This window comes from Pararge aegeria, chromosome 7, assembly GCF_905163445.1.
Source record: "Pararge aegeria chromosome 7, ilParAegt1.1, whole genome shotgun sequence".
In the NCBI taxonomy this organism is placed as follows: domain Eukaryota; kingdom Metazoa; phylum Arthropoda; class Insecta; order Lepidoptera; family Nymphalidae; genus Pararge; species Pararge aegeria.
In genome coordinates, this window is record NC_053186.1 from 17,679,339 (window position 1) to 17,706,362 (window position 27,024).

The 27,024-nt window shown below is 38.4% G+C and overlaps 3 protein-coding genes across 4 annotated transcripts in view; 2 read left to right on the plus strand and 1 right to left on the minus strand.

The window, feature by feature from the left end:
* Window positions 1–27,024, minus strand: part of LOC120624856 (myotubularin-related protein 5) — a 102,930-nt gene that overhangs the window by 21,682 nt on the left and 54,224 nt on the right. Inside the window, exons 6-18 of one of the 2 annotated variants that reach the window (XM_039891591.1) lie at window positions 26,245–26,486; window positions 25,338–25,588; window positions 24,086–24,277; window positions 22,838–22,946; window positions 21,403–21,539; window positions 20,347–20,458; window positions 19,244–19,428; window positions 2,985–3,120; window positions 2,520–2,641; window positions 1,910–2,007; window positions 1,603–1,768; window positions 750–855; window positions 288–422 (exon numbers count right to left, since the gene is read on the minus strand). In XM_039891591.1, coding sequence (XP_039747525.1) covers window positions 288–422; window positions 750–855; window positions 1,603–1,768; window positions 1,910–2,007; window positions 2,520–2,641; window positions 2,985–3,120; window positions 19,244–19,428; window positions 20,347–20,458; window positions 21,403–21,539; window positions 22,838–22,946; window positions 24,086–24,277; window positions 25,338–25,588; window positions 26,245–26,486 — 1,991 coding nt within the window. Of the gene's footprint in view, window positions 1–287; window positions 423–749; window positions 856–1,602; window positions 1,769–1,909; window positions 2,008–2,519; window positions 2,642–2,984; window positions 3,121–19,243; window positions 19,429–20,346; window positions 20,459–21,402; window positions 21,555–22,837; window positions 22,947–24,085; window positions 24,278–25,337; window positions 25,589–26,244; window positions 26,487–27,024 lie in introns of both variants that reach the window. The other variant, XM_039891590.1, reaches the window with a different exon arrangement.
* Window positions 4,249–9,075, plus strand: LOC120624857. The gene is made up of 4 exons (XM_039891593.1): window positions 4,249–4,323; window positions 6,149–6,307; window positions 7,573–7,734; window positions 8,895–9,075. Exons 1-4 carry the CDS (start codon window positions 4,255–4,257, stop codon window positions 9,066–9,068), a joined length of 564 nt encoding a protein of 187 aa, XP_039747527.1. The 5' UTR covers window positions 4,249–4,254; the 3' UTR covers window positions 9,069–9,075.
* LOC120624858 lies at window positions 15,307–17,493 on the plus strand. Its single transcript, XM_039891594.1, has 4 exons — window positions 15,307–15,370; window positions 15,930–16,088; window positions 16,481–16,639; window positions 17,276–17,493. Exons 1-4 carry the CDS (start codon window positions 15,365–15,367, stop codon window positions 17,438–17,440), a joined length of 489 nt encoding a protein of 162 aa, XP_039747528.1. The 5' UTR covers window positions 15,307–15,364; the 3' UTR covers window positions 17,441–17,493.

A 27,024-nucleotide genomic window follows, 5' to 3' on the forward strand; every position in this document is an offset into this window, starting at 1 on the left:
TAGAAAAATCCTATTATAATATTAAGTATTACATGTATGATAAAAAAAGCCTGCGAATGAATTGCTCTAACTTTATAGCTAAACATTAACTAGACTGTGAGATGGTGATAACAAAAAAAAACCGGCTAAGTTTGATGTGGCCTCTTCTTAGACCAGGGCGCGTTTGGAGCTTTCTCAGTTATAACGCTGCATAGGTGCCTTTAATAAGGTCTACATGAATAAAACATTTTTGAATTAAAATTTGATTTTGATTCCCTACTTGATTCGGAATTTCGTAAAGGACTTACCTTCTGAACAGGCGGCAGTCGTCTACTCTCCCGTGCTACTGCATCTAGAGTCTCCAGGTGCATGTGAACAACTCCTGGAATCATCTGATGTAGACACCGCACGTGCTCCGCAGTCACCCCGCCTTCTGTACACACCTGGGAAAGTAGATCTACAAAGTTAGAAGATCTGGTAAAACAACTTCATTATTATTGTGCTACAGGTTAAAGGATGTGTAAAAAAGGTTAACACTATATTTAAAACTGTCAATTAACTTTCGTTTGTTATAATTAATAACTATATTAACTAGGACAGAAATGAGTAATCTAAAAACGAGATATATGGATATCTATACGAGGATAAACGCAGCAGCCAACATTATTGTTGCGTAAAAATAAAATGAAAATTGAGAAAGATTGCGTTATGATTGGCTACGAAATTTTCATTTCATTACAACTGAGTGAAAATAACTCAGAAAAAATTACCTTATCGACGAATCTGGACACCATTTTTATAACGTTATTGCCTGCTTCTCCGGGATCCGCCTCTTCAAAACCAGATTCAGCGTCCGCACTATCTGATTCCGCGACGCTAAAACAGCCAATTGTTTTTTTTTCTTAGTCTCGTATGACCTAATAATTCCTTTTCTAGACTCGTTTCTGCTCCTGATCAGAAAGCTTACTCAGCGACGGAGAAACCTGTGCTCCGATAAATTCTTAGTAATATAAAGTAATATCAGAAATTAGGGAACTAGAATAACATTGCTTAATGATTTCAGTTTAACTAAGTGGCAATGGACGAGATATGTAGTTTGGAGTTCATTGTAGTTCGGTCGGTCGGTCAGTCAGTCAGTCAGTCAGTCAGTCAGTCAGTCAGTCAGTCAGTCAGTCAGTCAGTCAGTCAGTCAGTCAGTCAGTCAGTCAGTCAGTCAGTCAGTCAGTCAGTCAGTCAGTCAGTCAGTCAGTCAGTCAGTCAGTCAGTCAGTCAGTCAGTCAGTCAGTCAGTCAGTCAGTCAGTCAGTCAGTCAGTCAGTCAGTCAGTCAGTCAGTCAGTCAGTCAGTCAGTCAGTCAGTCAGTCAGTCAGTCAGTCAGTCAGTCAGTCAGTCAGTCAGTCAGTCAGTCAGTCAGTCAGTCAGTCAGTCAGTCAGTCAGTCAGTCAGTCAGTCAGTCAGACAGTCAGTCAGTCAGACAGTCCGTCAGTCAGACAGTCAGTCAGTCAGACAGTCAGTCAGTCAGTCAGCGAATGAGTCACTCCGTATGTCCGTCCGTCCATCCATCCATCTATAATATTACTAGGATAAATAATTCTTAAAGGCATCTTGTACTCAGTCAACTTACCTGTTGGTAATACTATTGCTGGCGCGATCGGCGTCGTCACCCCGCACGTCCGCCCTCCGACCTGCGCCCTCTAGCGGCAATAACAGGTACACCATACGGTTCGCGTAGTGAATAGCCTGGCTGTACAATGTGGATTCTTCGCTTGCAATTAACTCGCGTTGTTTTTCTACAGATCAGGAAAAATGTACAATTAAAGATAACGAACGTCACTAAATTTTTAGAAAAATGCAACGTTATGTTAAAAAGAGTATTTTATATTATGTCAATAATTTAATTTCATCTAATTTTGAAAAATAAACAACTTTACCTTGAGGTAACGTCGGCCATAGCCTCATCTGCTCTGCGGCTATTTCCAGCGCGCTCGGTTCCTGAGCCTTCAGTAATGATATGTATTCGTCATCCTCCCTGAAAAAAAAGTAGGTTTCTAATAATATCGCAAATAAAGATTTCACTTTTGGGAACGTTAAGTTAAATGGAGTTTACACCATAAAACCAAATTTCGAGCGACTAATTTTAATTGTGTTACGGATTAAAAGATCGATCTGAATTGTTAAATAACGCCCGATCATCATTTAAGTCTATCCTTACCTACAGGAAAGCATAGAAATGGGATTGCACTTTTTGTTACTTAATGTTTACGTTAAATGATTTACACAGTTTATATTTATGTTAAATCCAATATATGAGCTTTAAAAAAGTTGCATCATTTTTGCTATCAAACTAAGGGTCTCTTTTCTAGCTTCTTTAAGTTGGCAGTTTGAACAGATTACGAATGTGCCTATAAGTATATATACAGGAAAAACAAAGTTACAGGAATGAATCTTTAAAATTGTCAAATTTATTTCAATGTTCTTAAATTTTTCTGTAGTTCTAGAAAGATGGACTGGAACTTTAGAAATGTTATAATTGGCTAATACCTGGGGCTAGGTATTCGATGGTGGTGCGCCGGACTGGGGATGTATAGCGCTTTAATATCTCGCTGCACGTCCTGGTAGAAAGCCGCTTCCCAGAACTGCTGCGATGTCCAAACTTGGTGTTCCTGAAGGGGAATGCCTCTTTAAACTTGGGCCGTGATTCCAAACGCTCCGTTTCGTCTTAAAGGTTGAATTTTTTTAGGAAGGCTGTTTGCAAAATTATAGTGAGTTGTATTAAAATTTTAAACTTAAACAAAAGCTCGAGCCATCTATTCCTTAAATAGATACAAAATTGAGTTTTAAGACAATGCAAATAAGAACCACTTTACTCAATGTTCAAGTATGTACAAAATCGGAAACGAGTCCATGATTGCGAGCGAGCAAAACTTGTACTAAGGCTACTGAACAGCGATGGAAAAGCGAGGTTGGGACGATATCCCATGTTATGTATTAGCTGTCAGTGTTTACCTGTATACACATGAAGGCGTACTGGATGACTCCAGTGCACAGCTTGCGACAGTAAGCCGTGGCCAGTGGAAGGATGGCTGCGGCTATTGAATGCTCGTCCAAAGCGCTGGCCGATTGCAGGGCACAGTTCAGTAACCTGGGAAAGGAAATATCATGGCAAGGCATAATTGACCGTACTGTATAGACCAAAAGTACCCGTTTTTGAATTTTCGTTTGTTATTGTTGCTTGCATAATGGAAAAGTTAGCTTGTTTAACTAAGGGTCAAAAATAATGAGTTTTGGGCACAATTGTATTAAGTTGAGATCGTGTCCACCAATAGGCCAGCGTGGTGGAATACGGCCTTTACCCCTTCTCATTGTCGGAGGAGACCCGTGCCGGTTATATATATATTATTATTAATTTAATGCTTGCACAATATGTTAAACAAGTAAATTGCAACATTCAAGGTCAGTGATTACTGACTGTATTATTATTGATAAGTTACAATATAATGCGACACGCGATACCAAAATGAACGGTTAAGTGCAATAGTGATACTACAAGTCTGATGAAATATTAGATAAGGCTTTGTGTGCGTATAAAAAAAACACCCATCAAAACTATCGCGGATAACGGCAAAACGAACAAATATTTCATTGTATTGTACAGTGTGCATAAGTAATAATTATTTATTGTAAATTCAACATCTTCTGAGGATGTTTCGGTTTCGGAGCGAAACGTGCGTCGAGGATACCCATATTTCCGAAGATCTGTTTGGTGTGGAGTATAAAGATTGAAGAAATTATAAATTACACCATACACATTCTCCTGCTATTCGTGGAGTTAATTTACATAATATATCATGGAATTCCGCAGTTTTTTATTTTTTATTCCACTACAAGTAAGACCTTTACTCACCCGGTGATGATGCAGTCTAAGATGGTAGCGGGCTAACCTGTTAGGGAATATGGTAAACATACCCCTAATCGTTTTCTATTCGACTTTGCAGCGAAACACTAAATCGCTAAACGGCACGTCTTTGTCGGTAGGGTGGTAACTAGCCACGGCCAAAGCCTCCCACCAGATAAAAAACCTGCTTCTCTCCAATTTCCATTAACCTTACCCTTAACAATATCCATTAAACTGTATCAGCAATCTACACCTACACTATAAAAGGAGTGATAACCATCGACATGATCATCAGCCGTGACATCTCATAGTTGCATGATATTTATAAACGAAAGCGTGTAAACAAAACCATATTTTATTTTACGCTAAAACAAATTCACGATGCTGATATTGTACCTATGTGTTATTGCAAGCTCCTTTATGATGGGGCTATCACAACTAACTACGATGGTAAGTCCGACAACATAGCATAGACTCCATCACTTGATAAGACAGACATAAAAATTTTTTTAAAAAAAAGGCTGAGTCCAAACTAGGCGTATATACGTTAAATAATATAATTAGATACATTTTAAATATTGTATAATAAATGTAACATTATGTATTGTGCTGAATAGAAATTGAAATTTAAATTGACATAGGATATAAGCAGGCTTACTTTGACGATTAACAATAATTTAACTTAACCTTTAAAATTTAACAATTATTAATTGTTAAGTCAAAATCACCTGAGGATGCTCCGGTTTCGGAGCGACAGGCTTACCGGTACAGGCTTTGTGTGCGTATAAAAAAACAACCGAGGTGGGTGTTTTTTTTATATATCAAACGTTAGTAAAAAAAAAGCAACCAGTTTTTAGAGGCCTGGACAAAGAAGTAAACGACATGTATGATCTTTAAAGGCCAGTACCTACCTGTTAAGAAACAGTTGTAAGATAGCGAATGTATATTGTCACCTGACTATTCTGTAAAAAATCTGTATATGCATATCAGCTCTAAGTCTTTTGTGAGTTAAAGTATACGCTTTTATTACAAGATGCCGAATGTGATTTAGGACCCTAGCACTGTAAGTAGTAGTATAAGTTTGTTGTGTTAATACATATTTATAAGCAACCGTTCTGTTCTCATCTCTCACAGATAGAAAACCGATTGCTTGTATATAAATTGTACCTAGATGTTTAAACAGAGCAACTTCTACTCGATGTAATCTACCTTACGAACAATAGCCTTAGTACAAGATTTAATCGCTCGCAATCGAGTAGTCGTTTTCTAGTACGGAAATACTTGAACATTGGAATAAAATGGGCCTTATCTGCATTGCATTGAAGCTAAAATTTCCCAATTTTTCACGTTTGTAAAACCAAAATCAAAAGTACAGGATTTGCGACCCTAAAACGAGTAACATTAGGTCCACTTTACTTTGACGGTACAAGTTCTTCATGATTGCGCGCGAGGAAATCTTGGGCTTTTTCAAATGTTTAAAAAATTAAAAAATGTAACATACTTGGCAATAATTTCTTTTTTTACTTTTCTTCGAATCAAATGAATTATCTATAGGTCTATGTAAATAAGGAAGCTTTGACTTTAGTCTGTGATACATGAAACTCTTCCTCCATTTAATTAACGACCGATTGGCGCAGTGGGCAGCGACCCTGCTTTCTGAATGCAAGGCCGTGGTTTCGATTCCCACAACTGGAAAATGTTTGTGTGATGAACATGAATGTCTCTATATTATATAAGTATTTATGTTTATTGTTTACGAAAATATTCATCAGTCATCTTAATACCCATAACACAAGCTACGCTTACTTTGGGTCTAGATGGCGATGTGTGTATTGTCGTAGTATATTTATTTATTATTATAACCAATTCTACGTGACGGAGCAAACGGGGGCGGGGCGACGGTATTAGGAGACCCGGTGAAGAACAAAGTTGTATTTAGAGTTCACTTAGAATTACTTGACAGTCAAGAACAGTGTCCCTGGCTAACGTCCCACGCAGTGGAAGCAATAGCTGGAAGCACGTCCTGTGGTCTCCACTAGCAAGGTTCCTAACAGCGTCCGGCAGGTGTCTCCGAGAGGAGAGCGTTTGCTGAAGCACCGCAGGCAGGTACCGCTAGAGATGGACAATGGTTGGCCGCGGCACAGTCTTGAACTAGTGGGAAAAAATCTCTTTAGCGCGATTTACATTTCACGCAACTACAACTAACGCCATCTAGTGTTAGCGGGTCAATATTGCGTTTTATTGTAATCTTACATTATTTATTATCTGGCTTCAGGGCAACGGGATATGGTCTCTGGTGAACATAGCGAAGTGCGACCGTCAGCTGGATTCGGAGGCGATAATAGTGGACATTAAGAGGAGCAGGATCAACCGCACGCACGACGGCATATCCGCCAAGCTTGACGTCGCATTAATAATTGACGACTCTTATGGGGTAAGCTTGCGTTTAAACTGCTCAGCTACAAAATCATAAGGTCCTTTTTTTATCCCACTAAAAGTTAACCCTTGACTGCAATATCACCTGGTGGTAAGTTATGACGCAGTATAAGATGGTAGCGAGCTAACCTGTCAGGGAGTGTATACCCCTAATAGCAGTGGCGTGTATGGGGGTTTTAACCAGGGTAGGCATAAGGCAGGAAGATAGCATAAAAAGAAAAATTCACCTTCTATATATTGTATGTAACATTTAGGGTAGGCAGTGCATTTGTGCATATATGAAGTGCACCACGTAGCGCACGACCGTCGCGTAGAAATTTATTAGGCAGCTAATAGGTTTCTACGCGATATCGCACCGGAACACTAAATCGCTTAGCGGCACGTCTTTGCCGGTAGGGTGGTAACTAGCCACGGCCGAAGCCTCCTACCGGATCAGACAAGAGAAAATTTGCCGGGAATCGAACCCAGGACCTCCTACTTAAATTAACATCGCTCAACGTTGCGCCAGATATGTTTGTCAAATCCTTTCCAACATTGGAGAAAGGTATGGCAAGAGGTGCTATGAAGGTTTCGGCGATGTTTTAGTAATAAATTAAATTCAATACTATTCTTGGAGTAAATCAGGAATTAGAAGTTCTTAGAAGAACCAGAGTTACATAGCTAAAGGAGTTGCGAAGCTAAAGTGGCAATGGGCGGGGCACATAGCTCGGAGAACCGATGGACGTTGGGGTCCCAAGGTACTAGAGTCCTCCCACCAGTAAACGCGGCGTTGAAAGACGCCCGACGAGGTGAACGGATGAACACAAGTGAGTCGCAGGAGGTCGCTGGATCCAAGCGACAAAAGACCTATGTCCAGCAGTGGACGTATTTGTGCTATATACTTTTCTACTTTGATAGTCTAGTGAGTGCGGTCCCCCTTACGGGGGTACGCACCACAAAATTTTCGGAGTTATGTGCGTTTTTAATTTGAGCAATTAAATATCAGTTTCTGTAACGGTGAAGGAATACATCGCTAGGAAACCTGCATGCCTGAGATTTCTCCATACTGTTCTCAAGGGCGTGTGAAATCTACCAAGTGGACTTCGGCTTAAACTCTCATTCTGAGAGGAGACCGGGCACTGTGGGGAACCAGAGGTGCTGTTGTTGTTGGTGTTGTTGACGTTGTTGTTGACGTTGTTGATGACGATGATGATGGTGATGATGATGATGGTGATGATGATGATGATGATGATGATAATAGTGATGACTTCCTACTTTCCCTAGATACTCATAGACGTGTGCAAGTTCGTCGACGGTGGATGCAAACAGTACCAGATCATATCTGACGATAGTATCATCAATTTAATAGACAAATACGCTAAGGAAAATGTTATAAGAGCATTTGAGCTCGCTAAAATCGACCCACCGGAGTTTCCTGTTTATGAAGTAAGTTTTTATTTTTATTTTAACAGCCCAATATTGTAAACTGCCAATGCCGTTGGTAGCTACCAGATTAGACTATAAATAGGATATTAAACTCTTAAAAAATTGTCACCTCTGGAATTCAAACCCTGTTATACACCATTTTTATGCCAAAGAAGTCTGCAAAACTGCCTCTTTGGTGTTTCGGTTAAAATGTTAAAGGATGCTGGGTGGGATTCCTGAAAGGAGTATTGTGATACGTAGAATTGATGATGCATTATGACATTATTAAAAGTATCGCGCAAAGTTAATAAATCAGACTAATTTAAAATCTTCAGATACCAATTTGGTAACACTGTCCCTTTATTTATAAGAATGGCTAGGAAAAGGATATAACAAAATTCAATCTGCCATCTGACGATTTTAGATTTTTTTGAAGTTTTTTTTGGCGCGTTAGGGGAAAATGATGAGAGTAAATTTTAACGATGCGCGCGCAAACCGTCGCATAAAACCAACACCATGAAGTAATGTTTGACAGTGTACACTTTTAATTGTCAAAGTCTGCCGGCTCATTCCGGTGATTTAATTGATTCAATTGTACAAAATCTCAATGTTCAGTGAAACTTGGTTGTCTGATAATGAGTTAACTAGGTAATGCGTTATAATAAAACTTTCAATGTATTTAATACCTTTTTTCTATTGTTAGAATAAAACTTTTGAAAAGATTTTAATCTTGTTCCGCGAATGAAGTATAACTTCTAACGCGTGCACATAAGTACACACACGTTTTTTTATTCCTCTACAAGCTAGCCCTTGACTGCAGTCTCACCTGGTCGTAATGGTCGATGCAGTCTAAGATGGTAGCGGGCTAATCTGTTAGAGAGCATGGTAATCAAATCCCTAATCGTATTATAAGCGACATCGCACCGGAACACTAAATTGCTAAGCGGCACGTCTTTGCCGGTAGGGCGGTAACTAGCCACGGCCAAAGCCTCCTACCAGATCAGACAAGAGAAAATTCAGAAATTATGAATTGCCCCTGTCAGGGATCGAACCTAGGACCTCCTACTTAAAATTCACAGCGCTCACCGTTGCGCCAGTGAGGTCGACAAAATAAGATTAGCTACGAATAAGTAAATACTAAGATTGTTTCCGATTAATTTCGGATGTTAATCGCATTGCAGGGTAACTACGTCATAGAAGACTTCATAATGGACTATTGCGAGCTGCCAACGAATTGCGTCTTCGGCAAGTTTGAAGCTGAAGTTTACCTGGTCAATAACGAAGGTGAAAAGGTGGCATGCCTGAAGGTGGTGATCGTGTTCGACGCGCCAGAGGACGATGAAGAACTTTGTTAATAGGCAGTAGGCAATATTGAATAAAAGTACAATAAAGCTTATAAGATTTCGATTCATTTTATCCCAGTAATACACAAATCCCTAAGACGATACAAGACTGTGTAATAAATATGCATTTAAATATGAGAAATTACATAAATAAATAAACAAATAAATATACTACGGCAATACACACATCGCCATCTAGACCCAAAGTAAGCGTAGTTTGTGTTATCTCAGATAGCTGATGAATATTTTTATGAACAATATACATTAATACTTATAATATACAAATAAACAAACAGACACTGAAAAGCATTCATGTTCATCACACAAACATTTTCCAGTTGTGGGAATCGAACCCACGGCCTTGACTCAGAACGCAGGGTCTATGTTATTTTCAACTAATATTGTAAAGAAAAAATAAGTTTTTGTTTGTTTGTGTGTTGAATACACTCACCCGTAGTTGTCCGTGCATGCATTACGTTATAAATAGCTCATACGAGTGAACAGCTAGTAGTCGGGGAACACTTAGTCGTCATCATCATCATACCAATCCATTACCGCCCCACTACAGGGCACGGGTCTCCTCCAACGAGGAGGTTCCACCACGCTGGCCCAATGCGGATTGGTGGACTCCACACACCTTTGAGAACAGTATGGAGAACTCGCAGGCATGCAGGTTTCTTTATCATGTTTTCCTTCAACGTTAACGCAAATAAATTAAATTGCTTGAAACGCACATAACTTTAAAATTTAGAGGTGCGTGATGGGATTGGGAGACGAAAAATGTGTCTTTTGTTTGTTTCATTAAGATTGGTAAAGTGATTGAAGTAGATCTTCATGAAATTTGCTAATCTTCAATGATGGACGTAACGTTCTTGTAATCCTGAAACAGCATCTGGGTAACAAAGCTTAAAGAAGGATAAAGAATGTTCTTGTTCACGACTACGCAGCTAAACCTATCTTTGCCAAATTTAGACAGCTTGCATCCTAAAGACAGACATATAGTACTTTTATCGCGGTAAAATATTCATCGCGGCACCAGTCAATCGCAAATGAAAACACCAAGTGCGATTTTGGTTCCAACATTTTCTTTCTGGAAATTTCGACCTACCGGTGAACAAGCCCCGCCCCGTAGACGGCCGGAGATAAAAGTTGATAATGAAGAATTAAAGGCTATTATGGAAGCGGATCCGTCGCAAACCACGTCCGCGCTACCTGCAGGCTGTTGTGTTAGTGATAAAACTGTTTTAATCCACTTGCATAAGCAAATTGGGATTGTGAAAAATCTTGGAAGATAGGTACCTCATGAATTGAGTGCAGCAAACCGACAAACGCGCGTCGACTACTGTGTTAAATTACTTAACCGGCACAATAATGAAGGAATTTTGAATCGAATCATTGCTTGTGACGAAAAGTGGATCCTCAACGATAAACGCAATGGCTGAAGTGAAGAAAACTGGATCGGAAACGCTCGTCGCAATAATAAATAAATATACTAAGACAATACACAAATCGCCATCTAGCTCCGTAGTAAGAGTAGCTTGTGTTATGGGTATTAAGATGTCTGATGAATATTTTTATGAATAATATACATAAATATTAAATACTTATAAAATAATATAATTCCTAAGGTAATTTTGGACCTACCAATGCATAAGTTTAAAGAATGTGTTAAAACACATTTATTACAGCGAGGTTATTATACAATTGATGAGTTTCTTAATGACAAGGTTGCTCCGGCTCCGCTTTCATCTCTCACAAGATAGAAAAATGAATGTTAAAATGTAAAATGTAAATTTTTGATGTTGGAAAAGAGCAACTGCTGAGTTTCTTGCCGGCTTCTTCTCGGTAGAATCTGCCTTCCGAATCGGTGGTAGAGTCACTACACACAAACAGACTTTACGTTTCAAAAGTGCTTGTATTAGGCCTACTTGAAATAAATGAATTTTGAATTTTGAATTTATAAAATACAGATATACCGGATGTTTGGTGCATCGTGTGCCAAATCGAATCTGATGATTGGAGGGGTCTTTGGCTATCTCTTCAGCCCTCGTAAAAAAATCTTGCTCAAACGGTTTTTTTTATACTGATTTTAAATTGTTTTTTTAAAAATTGTAAAAATTCTACATTTAAATTTTAATAAAAAATAAAGTTGTTAAGTATTAATTAATTTTCTTTTTAATCTTTAATTTGTAACGTTTTACGCTTCTTTTGAAACTAGAATTACACGCCAGCAACATCTAGTTTTTGTTTTACAGCCCCGCAAAGTTTTTTTTACGTAAAAAAATAAGCTTGAACGTCAACTTTCGGTTTTAATAAAAAAAAAACTAAAAGTGATCATGTTCTTCCAATTTTTTTAAAACATCTCTGGACTGTCCCCTTTCTAATGGTGTGCAATATGCCATGAAAAGTAATTAGTAACATCACTAATTTTCAAATTTTCTAAACTTAGTCACAATTTTCTAATATTCAACAGATGAAAGAAAAACAAGTTTTTGCGTAAATAAAACTCACAAGCAGGTAAAATTTTTAAATTTCGTAGGTTTTACTTGAAATAAAAATAATACATTGCATTTGAAACATTTATTTCATAATTTTTACAAATTCTGCTCAAATTGTTCACCCCTGTTTCGAATGCAGGCCCGACATCTTTGACGTATTGTTACAGTTGTAGTCCGAAGCCGTATTTCGTTCTTAATTGTACCGAAGGCCGCTTCTATGCGTTGTATTAGTACCTCCCTCGTTGGGACTTCTGTGGCGTATACTAGCTCTTTGGCACGTCCCCAGACATAAAAATCTAACGGAGTTAAGTCTGGGGAACGTGGAGGCCATGCAATAGGCCCATCGCGCCCAATCCACGAATTGGGGAACACATTATCGAGGTATTCCCTCACAGTTAAACGCCAATGCGCGGGACAGCCGTCATTTTGAAATACTATGGGCACATCTTCATTAAACACGGGCACCTCGGCCAATAATTCCGGCAGATCATTTTGCAGGAACTCTAAATAATTATCGCCATTTAAGTTATCAGGCAGGTAGTGCGGTCCAATTACCTGATTCCCAATCACTCCTGCCCAAACGTTCACACTAAACCGTCTTTGAAAAGATTGCTGTCTTTTGGCATGTGGGTTTTGCCGTTTCGGTGCCCAATGGTGTAAATTGTGCAAGTTAAGAATCCCTTCTCTGGTAAATTTGGATTCGTCAGTCCACAGTATTCTTTTTAAAAAATCAGGATTATCCACATCTGTGTGTAACAAAAACCGACAAAAGTGCATTCGTCTGTCAAAGTCGCCACCCTCAAGACCTGCAACAACCAAAAATCTTTTTAATTCCCCTTGAGCAGTAATTAATTGCACTAGAAGATTATGGATACCTGCTAAACAAAGGCAACGTCAAACAAAGGTTTTAAATTACGTACCTTGAACCGGAGTCTCGTGGAATGGATATTTTTCGTTTTGTCGAAGGACTTTCCACACTTTCCATATTGAAATATCAAGTTGTGCCGCCACATATCTAATGCTTCTTGTGTCGTCTTCCTCAAAAAGTGCCAGTATTCTCTCGTCCACTTCAACATTATGTCGCACAACATGTCCCCTTGGTTCATGAAAATTGACACTCCCAGTCTCGCGTAAACGTCGGTATGTGTCTTGGAAGACTCTGCGGCCAGGTAATCGTCGACCAGGAAAGCGTTCCTGGTAAAGTCGTTGCGCTGCACGAGCGACACCACGGGCTGCACCATAAACCATTATGATGTCCGCATATTCCTCGTTAGAGTATGTCGTCATTGCAACAACAAAAAAGTCAACAAAGTTTAACAATAACACCAAAAGTAAATAAAACGTAACAAAAAACAACAAAACTTAACGAAAACTAAATAAAAGAATCGTGGAGTACAGTAAGCTAGCACACACGTTAGGCAGCAGAGGCAGTGATGTCTCGACTAAAAAATAAGATGGCCGCCGTGTCGACGCGACGCGGGGCCCGTTCGCGATTGGTTCAAACAGGTTTGCACTATGCAAGAAAGGAATAGAAGATAGATTTCGCTTCACTAGAGTGAAAAAACTATTTTTGCCTGTTTAAACGAACAACGGGCGTATAACTTTATGAAAGAGACAGAAAATGTCATCTGCCTTGTGAATTGTGAGTGTTATTTACGCAAACCCTTGTTTTTCTTTCACCTGTTGAATATTAGAAAATTGCGACCAAGTTTAGAAAATTTGAAAATTAGTGATGTTACTAATTACTTTTCATGGCATATTGCACACCATTAGAAAGGGGACAGTCCAGAGATGTTTTAAAAAAATTGGAAGAACATGATCACTTTTAGTTTTTTTTTTATTAAAACCGAAAGTTGACGTTCAAGCTTATTTTTTTACGTAAAAAAAACTTTGCGGGGCTGTAAAACAAAAACTAGATGTTGCTGGCGTGTAATTCTAGTTTCAAAAGAAGCGTAAAACGTTACAAATTAAAGATTAAAAAGAAAATTAATTAATACTTAACAACTTTATTTTTTATTAAAATTTAAATGTAGAATTTTTACAATTTTTAAAAAAACAATTTAAAATCAGTATAAAAAAAACCGTTTGAGCAAGATTTTTTTACGAGGGCTGAAGAGATAGCCAAAGACCCCTCCAATCATCAGATTCGATTTGGCACACGATGCACCAAACATCCTGTATACCCAGAAACTGAAAAGCATTAATGTTCATCACAGAAACATTTTTCAGCTGTGGGAAGCGATCCCGGGTACTGCCAATTGCAACAATCGGCCGCCAACCCTAGCGAGTCAGCTTAATCCTGGCCCAAGCAAAAATTGACTCAAAGAAAAATTTCTTGTGAGCATTTTGTCGACTAGTGCCGACGTCGCTCACTATAGTTTTCTTAAATCAGACGATAACGGCGGATGTCTATTATCGGCATCTGCAAACCATGATGGAAAGCTAGCTACTAAACAAACGAGGCTGGTCTATCGGTCTAGGCCACTGCTGCTTCAAGACAACGCTAGACTCCAAACTGCTACCAGATCAGATGAGTTTTAAGAATTTGCTTGCAATGCAAAGCAAATCCCCTTAAAATGCACTTATGAAACGAAACTACACATATAAAAATTGGTTGTCAGTAAAGTCGGCTTACTGACGATAGTTGAACGTGATAACGTCGTAAGAAAATACTGATAGAATGGTTGCATTTTTCAAAAGAAAATATAATTTTATTTGTTTGATAGATATTATCGTTGCTATAAACAATTGACACCACATTCACTTTTCACTGCACTTCATCCTTGCCGAAAACATGTAGATGTATTATTGTATAGAAGCTGTCCACGCGGACGCATCGCTCACTCAAGTAGGAGAGAGACAGATGTCGAACGCGGAGGCCGACTGTGCTTCTTTGTCCGTCGTTCCGCGCTCTCGCTTGCACTTCAAGCCTTGAATGGAACGCCTCAGAGCGAGGTAATGCCGCATACGTCATGTTTTTGTGTGCGTGCAGCCGGCTCCATCGAATTATAAGACGTTGTCACGTCAAAAATAATAAGGCTTCTTTCGACTAAATTTTAAACTCAGCTTTGGTGCAACTCAGCAAATGCAACGTGTAACGGAATTACGAAATACTGTTTAAGGGCGCGTAAGTAAATTTCATAAGGAATCATCCTGTAAAAATATTAAATCAAAAGAAGCATGTTTATTTTTTCATACAAACTATTAACTTGACTTGAACTATTAACTATTAACTTAACTTGAAAACAATTTAAGTGTTACTTATGACAACCCTATTGAAGATAAAAGAGTGAGCAGTGCATAGTACCTACGCTACGAGACGCGTACCTAATAAAGTGACAGGAGTCATTCTAGCAAGAGTTTACACAAAAACTATTAACATTTTGTATTCACAGATAAGTCTCAGAGACGGTAAATAAAGTACATCTAAATAAACTGGAGTACTATTTCGGTTTTAATTTACACGTTGTATAATCACAAACCTTCATATGAATATATTTATATTATAAAACATAATTATTTAGAATCATGCAATCCATTTAAATGTTACATATCGTGCGAAAATAATAGAATTTTTCAAATAGTTACACTCGCTACCTTTTATCAAACAGTAAGATTTAAGCGTGCATTTGTATAGGACAGGAGAGATAAACATCGGTATTTTCATTTTATAAAACATAATTATTGCAGCTATATATAGGTAAACGTGGAGACAATTCTTAATGGTCGTTCTGTTGGAATAGACTCACTATGTTGGCAACGAGACTGTGTTTTTTTTCAAGCCTTTTTGTATTTGTTCTAGCTTATAACATGCAAGTGAGTGTGTAGCTTTTGTATTTTTCTTTATTTACAAAGTCTTGAAGTCTCGGGTCCAATAACGGACTATACTCACAAGATGCTGCTTTTAAAGGTTTAAAATAAAGTAAATAAAAAATATTAAACAGAACTCGAAACAATATAATTTACATAATATTTATAATTTTTATTAGCTACACTTATAAAAATTATCAATTTTTTATAAATTTAAAATGCATATAAAAGATTGCCAGAGTCGCAAAAATTCAAATCCTGTCGGTTCCGAAATTTTTTTTATGCATTTTAAATTTATAAAAAAATATAATTTTCATTTATCACAACATATATTTTTCCATGCAAACTTTGGAGGGTATTTTGATGATTTTTTTTAGAAATAACTTTAAAGTTAATTATTTTAATTAAAAAAAATATCTTACAAATCGGTTTATAAATGGGAGTTTATTAACGGGAGTTCTTATGTTAACACATTGATGGTGATGATAGTGGTAATGGTGATGAGAATGAGAATGATGAAGATGATGATGATTATGATGATGATAATGATTTTCTGATTAAATAGGGCGACGGCGTATGGTCAGTGATCAACGTGGACTCGTGCGGGGACAAACTGGAAAATGTTGTCGTAGGGATAAAAGTGGATAAGCACAGGGTAAACCGCACGCACGAAGTGTTCCGAGCCGAGGTAGACGCTGCTATGATCATCGATGACTCTTTTGGGGTAAGTTATTTTACTTATTTGTATTCACGTACAAAGTTCATTCGAAGAGTGGTGTTAAAAAATGTTTTAGTAGTACTAGAGCTAATTGTCAAAGAGCTAGTTCGAGGAAGTAATACATCAATGCTTATTTCTGCCGCTAAGCAGCATTGTTGCAATACTGTGTTCCGATCTGAAGGACGTAGTTTCCGATGTCATTGCAGGCCCATAATGCTTTACACCTACGCCTCAATTTGATGGACACAGGGCGGTACGTTGCAGGACATATTCCTTGCATACCCTGCGATGAGATGATCTGTTTATAAACAATGATTTTCCCCCTACCCACGTGGGCCATCTGTTCGTCAATTGACACTTCCAAAAAAAACTAGTAACGTGACTTTTATAAAATACAGATTTTCATAGACGTCTGTAAGATAGTGGACGGCGGTTGTAAGCATTACACCAACATCGTTGACGGTCTGAAGAAATTGTTGTACACGCATGCAAAGAAAAACGCTCAAATCGCCTTCGAGTTAGCTGGCATCGACCCTCCAGATTTCCCACTCCCGGAGGTGAGTCTGCACAATGGACAATGCATGCAACAGAAATTTACACACGTTCTTACGCATACTCACACATGCGAACGCAATGCCGAGGCAACACAATTAGGGTTGTCAATTTTCTTTCTAGTTCACTTTTATACAACGTGTAACCGAATTACGAAATAATGATGAAGGATGCATACGTATATTTCATAAGGAATCACCCTGTAAAAATATTAAATGAAAAGAAGTAAAGCATATTTATTTTTCCATACAAACGCATTCAAAACATTCTAAGTGTTTACTTATGACAACCCTATTGTAGATAAAAGAACGACACGCGCATAGTACCTTCTCTACGCGACGCGTACCTAATAAAGAGTCCGAAATCACGTGATTTTAATTTTGCTTGTGATATTGGGGCTGGGCAGGGAGTTAAAATTATGGCAGTGGTTCAATCAAAGACTATTAGCGTTTCTGCATCACAGATAAGTCTCAGACACAGAAAATATGTACCTCTAAAGTAGAGTAGCCTGTGAATTATTATTTCGGTTTTCATTTACACAATTGTAAAAAACACAACTGTACGTTAAGTAGATAAAATTATAAACATGCCTCTGAATCGAGTATTATTGATATTTAAAAATGACCTTGTATATATTTCAGGGTCACCACCTACTAGACAACTTTTTATTAGACTACTGCGAGTTGCCCACGTATTGTGCTTACGGCACGTACGAAGCGGAGGCTTTCGTCATTAAGGACAAGGAGCAAGTTGGCTGTTTGAAGGTGGTCGCCGAGTTCGCGCAGCCAGAGGAAGAAACATGTTAATACGCACTAAACCAAGCCATAAACACAACTGAGCATGGCTTGGTTCGCGGCTTCTATTTATCTTACTCGTTCATTCGAAATAAAGTGTTACGAGTGTCTAAATTCTTATTTCATTGTATCAAGTAGGCCATGAGCACTTCTGAAACGTCCAGTATGTCTGTATGTAGAGACTCTAGCACGGGTATGGAAGGCAGATTCTACCGAGAAGAAGCCAAAATAACTCAGCAGTTGCTTTTTTATAAAATCAGAATTTCTACAATTATTATAATGTCTTGCGAGAGATAAAAGCGGAACGTCATGCTTCCTTAAGCAGTGCTAAGAAATTATTGTGCACCAATTTTCTTGTATTATGTCATAAAAACAAGACAAGATTATGTCCACCTATTGTACTATGGTTCATAAAGTTTTAGTCCAGTAGACCAGTTCATTGCAGCATAATTTAAAACAAAAATTGGTTGATTAAATAAGACGAGCTTATTTCCCGTGCTGTGGGAGATAGTCTTTTTTCTTTCAAAACATATGAAATCATATGAAACACATTTTTATACGTAATTTCGTAGACGAATATCATTATATGATGGCAAAATAAGAAAATGTTCGTTGTATTTTGATTTTAATTCACCAACCAGTTCAAAACATATCCAATTATACAGGTGAACGAATGTAGAGCTTTTACGTTTAAAAATGAAATACAGACTTTAAAAAATTCTTAGCGTCTGTTATACAGTAATAACGGTGCAGTTGGAGACACTCTAAGTTCACTGTAATAACTACTCAACCTTACGGTGTATGTTTGTATGTATGGATGTGGTTATCTCGTTTGAATTATGTTTTAAATAGGCTACAGTCTTAAAGGGGCGAAAGATGTGACTGTATGAATACGTGATTGAAATAAAGTGACTCTTACATTCATGTATTCCAAAATTTTCAAGACCAGATTAAAAACCGAGAACTCTGGATTCTGGGTTAAATTACAGTCCACTGCTGGGCTAAATGATTCTTACAAAGGTTTACTCATAATCAGCACGCTGGGCAGACGAGTTTGTTATCGCAATAGATGGTAGTAGTAACATAGAGGAAGCTGTTTCCCGTTCTCCGTTATATACCCTTAGTCCACGCCCACGCATAGAATCTTATGTCATCGAGTTACAAATACAGTGGTGTAATTTTGTGGGACAATTGGTGGTAGGTTTCCGTCGTGGTTATAAAAATACAACCGAATTGATAACTTCTCCTTATAGTGAGTAGGTTAAGAACGATTGTTTATTACAAAATTAATATTCATTTTTCTTATAAAATACGAAATACAAATATTCAATCATATATGGACAAATGTCCGAAATAAAGATTTATTATTATTATGGCGTGGCGATACGTCGCCTCGGCCTGTATCGCCTAACTACCTGTCAAGGAATATTGCAAAGCTATTTTGCTATTTTCAGTAGGGACCCAAAGTCAGTGGTGTTCACGGACAGGCAGCGACATGGTCTGACGTAGTGTTTGTGTACTCTATGGGAAAGTTACTGATAAATAACAAACACATTGCTGTGTTAGTATTATAGTTGTTATTTGTCAGTAACTTACTCATACAGTATACAAGCACTTCGTCCTTATAACTTAACAATAATTACAAACAAACTTTAACAAAAACTTTTATTTATTATGCGCTCGGAGATGCAATTTCATATTAGTACCCTCTTTTTGTAAATTAGCCTGTAAGTTCCATTTAAGTGGAAATTCCTTTATGGAACAATAAATACCTTAAACCAGAAACTTAGGTCTGAAAATAATAAATGTACTCACCTGACGACGAGCTCGAACTGGTGGTGCTGTAGAAGGTGTTTGTTGGTGGGCAGCCGCGCGGCCAGGTCCCGCACGAGTGCGCTCCGCGCGGACGGCGCCCGCAGTGCGCGCAGGACCCCCGGGAACGACTTGCGCGCGTCCGCGTACCGGCACTCGAATATCGCGGCGATACACGACCGGAGCACCTGCGGAACAAAAGGGTGGGTGTTTATATGAATATTCTAAGTATTTTTGTATATTATTCATGAAAATATTAATCAGTCATCTTAGTAGCTATAACACAAGCTACGCTTACTTCGGGGCTAGGTGGCGATATGTGTATTGTCGTATTATATTTATTATTATTATCATAATATAGAAATCCATAGACCAAGCAATCGTGCGGTAAATCCAAGATTCAAGATACAAGACCGACATGGGCATACACTACGCCCACGCCACGCGACGCGTACCTAATAAAGTGACAGGAGCCACATGATTTAAATTGCATGTGATGTTAGAGCTGTATCTGATTTCCCACGTCATATATAGAAATCCGAAGACCAAACAATCGTACGGTAAATCCCACTAAGGACCCATAATAAGGGCGCTTGTATAAAAACTTTCCTTGCCCCCATACAATGACGCGATACTACTTCGGGTCTCCTTCCACGACGCGGGATTAAGCGGTTAAATACACCACGTACTCTGTCCAATGTATTTATTGGTATTGGAAAAATAATAAAATAAAAATTAAAAAATTAAATGAATAGTGCATAAGAAGTCTTATATCGTGTGTCAGCGGCGCGGTGGTATCACTTCGATCAATTGTGGTCGTTTTATGACCACAAACACAGTGGTTGAACTTCGTATTGAGTTGCACATGGCATTGGGTTCTATTTGCACAACTGAAAAATGTTTTTGTTATGAATATGAGCGTATTTCAGTGCCTGGGTGTTTTTCTGATCTGTATATTATAAGTATTTATGTATATTATTTATCAAAATATTCATCGGTCGTCTTAGTACCCATAACATAAGGTACGCCTACTTTGGGGCTAGATTGCGATGTATGTATGGTCGTAGTATATTTATTTATTTATTGAATGGAAATATAAAACTTGCTTCAAGTCGCCTGGCAGAGTTAGTGAGCAACAGCTGCGTGTGTTCGACCGCGCCCGTGGGAGACGCGCCCGGTGGAATGATCCGAGGCGCCGGTAGCCGTATCGCTGACAATCTGAAACAATAGCCTTATAGAAAGAATGGATTTAAACAGACTTTTAGAAAAAAAATTACAATATTAATAGACCGGGCAGATGGCACAATCGCAGGGCATCCAAGGATCAACGACCATCAATAATAGGCGTTTTGCTAGGACGCCTTAACAAGGCCGAACTAATAAACACTGATATAATTTTCAATATATATTATCTTTATCCCTTAATTGTGTGCAATAAATAATTTATCTATCTCTCTATCTAATTTTCCATGCCTCTTACTTTTATGAGTACCTCTGAAGACTGATTTTCAAACTTCCGAAATTCAGTCTTCCTGCATCTACCAAAGAGGCCGGTTTCCGAAAAAACACAAGTAAGATAAGTTAAGCAAACTGAAATACAATGACGAAAAAGAAGTAAGACAGAGCTCCTCTTACAGATACAGGACAATTCTGAAACTCAGTTTAAACAAATTTTCCTAAAGTCCCTTTTTCCTTAGCACAGCGGTACGCTTTTATTCTCAAACGTGCTTGGAAATTTGGGCATTATTTTGACAGCCTTATTCGAAATAAATCGATATTGCTGCACTGGCCAAATACATGCGCCACATGGCCATTACTGCAGTTTTATTTTAAAATAGAACGACCTTTTCTCCGAAACATGGCAACGGTTTTATTTAAATTTCGAACCGGCTAGCAAATAAAAAGCTGTATATTGAGAAAATAAAACCCAATTTAAGCGGGAAAATCAATGACTGAATTTCGAAAAGTTAGAATTACTTTCCGAAATTCTTTTTGACAAAATGAGTTAAGAAAATGTTTGTTAAAAGTACTACACATGCCTTGGCCACTACAAGGCATTGATGGAATTACGTATATTATATTTACACTTCCGTCCATCAATGCATCCGATGCCACAGCAGCAATGTAACTTTAGCATCCTTGGTTCTTGGCACTTTACTCACTTGGGGTTGTTAGCGTTCCTGGCGGTGACCTCCTCGATGACGTCATGGACGCGTGCGGTGTCCAGGTGGGGGAGGGGGGGCTGGTGGATGCGGGCCGAAGCACCCTCCGGCGGCCGCAGAACTCGCTGAGAGTACGCCTGCGCAGACACCCCCTGTTACAAACTTGTCGCTTTCAGTTGAAGCCATAAACTTTTTCACACCAGAGCCCAGACAAGTTTGCTACGGCAACTGTGATTCAACGGTCAAAATTCAAAATGTCATAATTCTAAAATTCTAAATTCATTTCTTTCAAATAGGCCTACACAGTGGCGTGCATAAAGGGTATGCACAGGGTATTCAATAAGCGAGCATATGATATGAACTGAAAAAAGTCTCCAGTACGAGTTAGAAAAACTTAAGGATAGGCAATGTAAGAGCTTTAAAAAGCCTACCCTTAGATTTTATAACGCGCTCCGGAAAAATTCTTCACTATATATCATCTGCATACTCTGTACATACCCAATATGCACGCCACTGGGCCTTCATTATAAGCATTTTTGAAACGTCAAATCAGTCTGTTTGTAGAAGATCTGTCACTGGTTTGGAAGGCATATTCTACCGAGGAGAAGCGGGCAAGAAACTAAGCAGATTGCTCTTTAACGAAATTTTTTCCTACTCGTGAGAGAACAAAGCGGAGCAGCTCTGTGTTAAAAAAAAGCATCAATTGTTTAGTCGATTAATTCCACTATAGTAATAATGAAAAAAAAAAACCAAGTAATGTTTGTTTTAAAAAAAATATTATATGCAATAAATTGTAAAAGAAGTCCTCGCACAGGGTACGCGCTCGCTTGTCACATAAAAATAATGAGACTTCAAAGTGAGATAAAATGATAACAACAAATTCAACTATTAAATCTACTCCATTCGTTTAGTAATGAAGATTTTTAAATGTAATTTTAAATAATAATACATTTATAATAAGTATCTGGACTTTCTTTGTGTCCTCCGCCAGCTCCATCGTTCGTTCGCCAGTTACATCCGTAACTGTTGTCGAGTCCTTAGCCCAGCTTTTTTTTTAATTGACCAGTCCTCATCCCCAACGAAGGTAGTAAATATATCTAACTAACACTATAAATATATCTTGGCTAACTACCCTCAATACGACGGTAATTAGCGCAGAGGGCAGCGACCCTGCTTTCTGAGTCCGTGGGTTCGATTCCCACAACTGAAAAAGGTTTGTGCGATGAACATGAATGTTTTTCAATAGCTGGGTGTTTATCTGTTCATATATTATAAGTATTTATGTGTGTTATTCGTAAAAATATCCATCAGTCATCTTAGTGCCCATAACACAAGCTATTTTGGTGCTACATTGCGAGGTGTGTACCGTCGGCGTACCTTTTTTTATTTGTTACGGATGCTAGATAATATAAATGGAAAGAAAATAAAAACAGACCTGTGGATTAGGGTTTTCATTAAGATGTAACTGCATGGCCAGCTCCTGTAGGTGCTGGAGTTCCAACTCAGGGTTCAGTGACTCCAGCCTCTGTTGTTCGGGCAGGTTTCTGAAATCATAAAAGAAAAGAAACGTGTCACCTCTTGCCAGAGAGAGAGAGAGAGAGAGAGAGAGAGAAAAAGAAAGAGAGTTTTAAAGTACACGGAACAAAGAAACAAAAGGAAAGATGTTAAATACAATAGGCGGCCTTATATTTTAGTGCCTATCTTTAGCAGACAACCTAAAGGAACATAATATAAGGAACTCAGATACTTTAAAAAAGCGCCATCTCGTGACAATATTGATTCCAAGTATTGAAAATGTAATTTTTCTTTAATTAATTATTTATTTACAAGAACAATTACTACGGTTAAGTTATAATAACAAAATATTTCATTAAACTGTAGGACAGTCTGTTGACGGAATCAGCTCTCATAAATAATAAAAAATTAAATTATAACAATGACTTTATTTTATTAAAACTATTTAATAGTTAGTATTTTATGTTTATATATAATACAACCTTAAGAGATAGACAATATCGCGTACTTTTTTTTAGAACTTTTAAAAGGGAACAACTTTGTCTTACATCATTTTATCCAAACTTTAACCGTTTACACGCAGCGGAAGCTTTCAAAAGGCAAAAGCGTCCAAAAGCGCGCCTTCCTCGATAAATTGGCTATCCGACACTAAAATGTTTCCAAAATACCGCCAGTAGTTCCTGAGATCATCGCGTTCAAGTGAACAAACAAACATACCCTTCAGCTCTATACAACGTGTTAATGAAAACAGAAATAATACTTCACAGGCTTTAGAGGTTATTTACTGTCCCTGACACTTATCTATGAAACCAAAACGCTAATACTTTTTGAGTAAACAATTGCCATAGTTTTTATTGAAATAAATCAGATACAGCCCACAATCACATGCAAACGTAAAATCATGTGTCGCTCAGTACTATGCACGTCTCGGTCTTTTACATTCAATAGGGTTGTCAAATATTTCCCGAGTAAATTACATTGTATGGAAAGATAAATATGCTTCTTTTAATTTAATATTGTTACAGGGTGATTCCTTGTGAAATATACATATGCACCCTTCAACAGTATTTAGTAATTCCGTTACACATTGTATATTAGTATGAGATATAAAACAAGTGAATGTTAATTGCCACCCTAATTTTCTTTTTTTTAAACACGTATGTCTTACTGTACTAATTCATCCCATATGTCAGTCGGTCGCCACGGTGGGCCCCGCTCCGCCACCAGGCCGTTGAAGAACATGGATTCCAGCAGCCGCACCGCGAAGGGACACTGCGACAGCCCCCTCGCGCCGAGGAACCCGGCCTTGTGGAATGTGAGCACCGGCGCGGGGTGTATCCGGATTATTGTTAAACAATGCCTGGGGAAACGCTTATATTTTAACTAACTTCGACAAGCAGGAGTTGTGAGCTAAGCGGTGATAGCGCAGTGGGTAGGACTTTGACTTCACTTTTGGAGGGCGGCAGGGTGATTACGTATCTCGCGACAGCAATGCGACAGGCGTAAATCTTGCAATCTCGCTGTCAAACGTCACTTTTGTTTATTTATTGTATGGAAAAGTGACGTTTGACAGCAGTGATTGCAAGATAGGCATAGGATACGTAATCACCCTGCCGAGTTCAAATCCTAGCACCTTTAACTTTCGAAGTTATGTGCGTTTTAACAAATTAAAAATATCACTTGCTTAAACGGTGAAGGAAAACATCGTGAGGTAACCTGCATGCCTGAGAGTTCTCCGTAATGTTCTCAAAGATGTGTGGAGTCCACCAATACTGGGCCAGCGTGGTCGACCACGGCCTTAACCCCTTCTCATTGTGAGAGGAGACCCGTGGCCTATAGTAGGCCGGTAATTGGTTGAGATATTGATGATAATCATGACAGCTCCGTCATATATAGACATGCAAAGTTTGCTATACTTTGAAAAAGCGACAGAATCTGTTTGGTGTAATTTATTATTTCTTCAATCTTTATACTCCACATGCGTCTCATGTCGAGTATAAAGATTGAAGAAATAATAAATTATAACATCTTAGGCAGTGTACTGGAGCATCCTAAGAACTTTACAATAAAAAAAATGCTCAGATTTATCACAGTAACGATGTTCAATAGAAAGTTATTATTCTGTGCTCACTTGTTACGAGGCTTTCGAAGGATAAAGATATTTATATATTCTGCATAAACTGTACCTAACAGTGTACTTGAGGACTATAAACCCGTCGAATCAACGTTACTGTGTGTACGTGGAGGATTAGGGCAAGAGCCCTAATCCTCCACGTACATATATTTTTCCATTAGTGATAGTAAAAATAAAAAAGTTTGACATATGATACTTTTATCCCTTAAAAGAACTTAAGAATCAATTAATTTTTCGTGCTCTCAAGCACAAGGTTTAATTCTAGCCGACGATAGTAAGCACCCACCTGTAACCCTGTAAAAGTTTCGCTAAAGTCCTCATAAAAACCGCCCGGATTTCCTTATCGAGCATATGAGGGGGTGATGAGGAGGGCGCGGGCGGTGCGAAGGCAGAGTCCGCGGACTTGAGTTCAGGTTGCAGCACCAACGCCAGGGCCTCTTGGAGGGAAGACAGGAGCTTTCCTTCCGGTTGGGGAATGTTCACTCCTGCCGGTATGTGGAGCGAGCCGACGTCTAAGTCTGCTACTATGACATCTAGCTGTAACAGAAATCCATACTAATATTAATACGAAAGTTTGCCTGTTTGTTTTTTTTTGCGAAATTCGCGAAATTTGGTACATATATTGCTTGCACCCTTGAAGTGTACATTTATAGGCATGGCCGTACCCAGCTTTAGGTCCAGGGGGGCAAGTGAGATTTTTAGGTCAGTTCGTCCGCCGCTGTTTTGTGAAAAATCTTTTAGAGGGCCTCTATAATCGATGTTGAAGCCAAAACTGTATGTTTTTTTATTTTTGTATGTCTGTCTGTCTGTCTGTCTGTATCTTGGCATTATAAATTCTTGAGAGTGTTCATACATTTTTTGCGAGATTTCCCCCTTGGGGGGGCAAGCTGACTTTGCATCCTGGTAAAGGATATAGCACACTTTCATTACGGCAAAAAAACGGTTCGCGCGTTATTTTTAAATACCGTATATAACGCGGACGAAGCCGCTAGCAACATATAAAATTATTTATAAAACTTGCAATATTAATGAATTAATATGTGTTTACTATACTATAACTGATTAGAAAGTTATCACAAAGGACAGCATTCATTGATTAATTTCTTTATTTTTTAATTCATTCATTCGTTTATACATTTACTGATACTAACATACATACATTCATTCATTTAGTCATTCATTCGGTTACTCACCAATTCTGAGACCTCCTCTTTCAAGCTGGAATGTACGCCGATGAGAAAGGGCGTCGGAGTGGCCAACACCTCAGCCAAGCCCGCCGGCAGTAGTGGTATGTACACGTGCGCGTATCTGAAGGGGAACATGAGCGCGGCGAGGGCTCGGCACGCGGCAGACAGTCGCGCGGCTGCCAGCGACAGCAGTAGGACCTTGTGCTCGCTCATCACCGCACACCACAGCGTCACCGAATTGTGTATACCTGGAAAATAACAAAATAAATAATAGTTATAGCAACTATATAATAAATATATAATAAATAGCGTCATTTTTGGGCAGCGACCGTGCTTTCTGAGTCCAAGGCCGTGGGTTCGATTCCCACAACTGGAAAATGTTTGTGTGATGAACATGAATGTTTATAAGTATTAATGTGCATTATATTCATAAAAAAATATTCATCAGATATCAACACAAGCTACGCTTGTGATGTGTACTGAGATAGCTGATGATGTGTGTATTGTCGTAGTATATTTATTTATAATTTATTTATACAAACTTAAGGGTTTTATTATTATTATAACTCTTTATTTGTACACCACATTAAGAATTATACAAATAAAAAAAAAGAAACATAAAAATAGAAGTAGAATACAAAAGGCGGCCTTATCGCTTCGTAGCGCTCTCTGCCAGGCAACCTTATGGTAGGCTTTTTGTAACTCTTACAATGCCCTTGAGTTTTTTATAAGTCGCACTGGAGATTTTCTTCGTTTTATACCCTGCGCATCAGTGGCGTGTACAGG

What these genes read in the sequence shown, in the direction of transcription:
- LOC120624857 (XM_039891593.1), top strand. Translation starts at nt 4,255, where the DNA reads ATGCTGATATTGTACCTATGTGTTATTGCAAGCTCCTTTATGATGGGG. An exon ending in TATCACAACTAACTACGATG is followed by an intron (nt 4,324 to 6,148) that starts GTAAGTCCGACA and finishes ATCTGGCTTCAG; the next exon opens with GGCAACGGGATATGGTCTCT. An exon ending in TAATTGACGACTCTTATGGG is followed by an intron (nt 6,308 to 7,572) that starts GTAAGCTTGCGT and finishes TACTTTCCCTAG; the next exon opens with ATACTCATAGACGTGTGCAA.
- LOC120624858 (XM_039891594.1), top strand. An exon ending in TCATCGATGACTCTTTTGGG is followed by an intron (nt 16,089 to 16,480) that starts GTAAGTTATTTT and finishes TATAAAATACAG; the next exon opens with ATTTTCATAGACGTCTGTAA. An exon ending in CAGATTTCCCACTCCCGGAG is followed by an intron (nt 16,640 to 17,275) that starts GTGAGTCTGCAC and finishes TATATATTTCAG; the next exon opens with GGTCACCACCTACTAGACAA.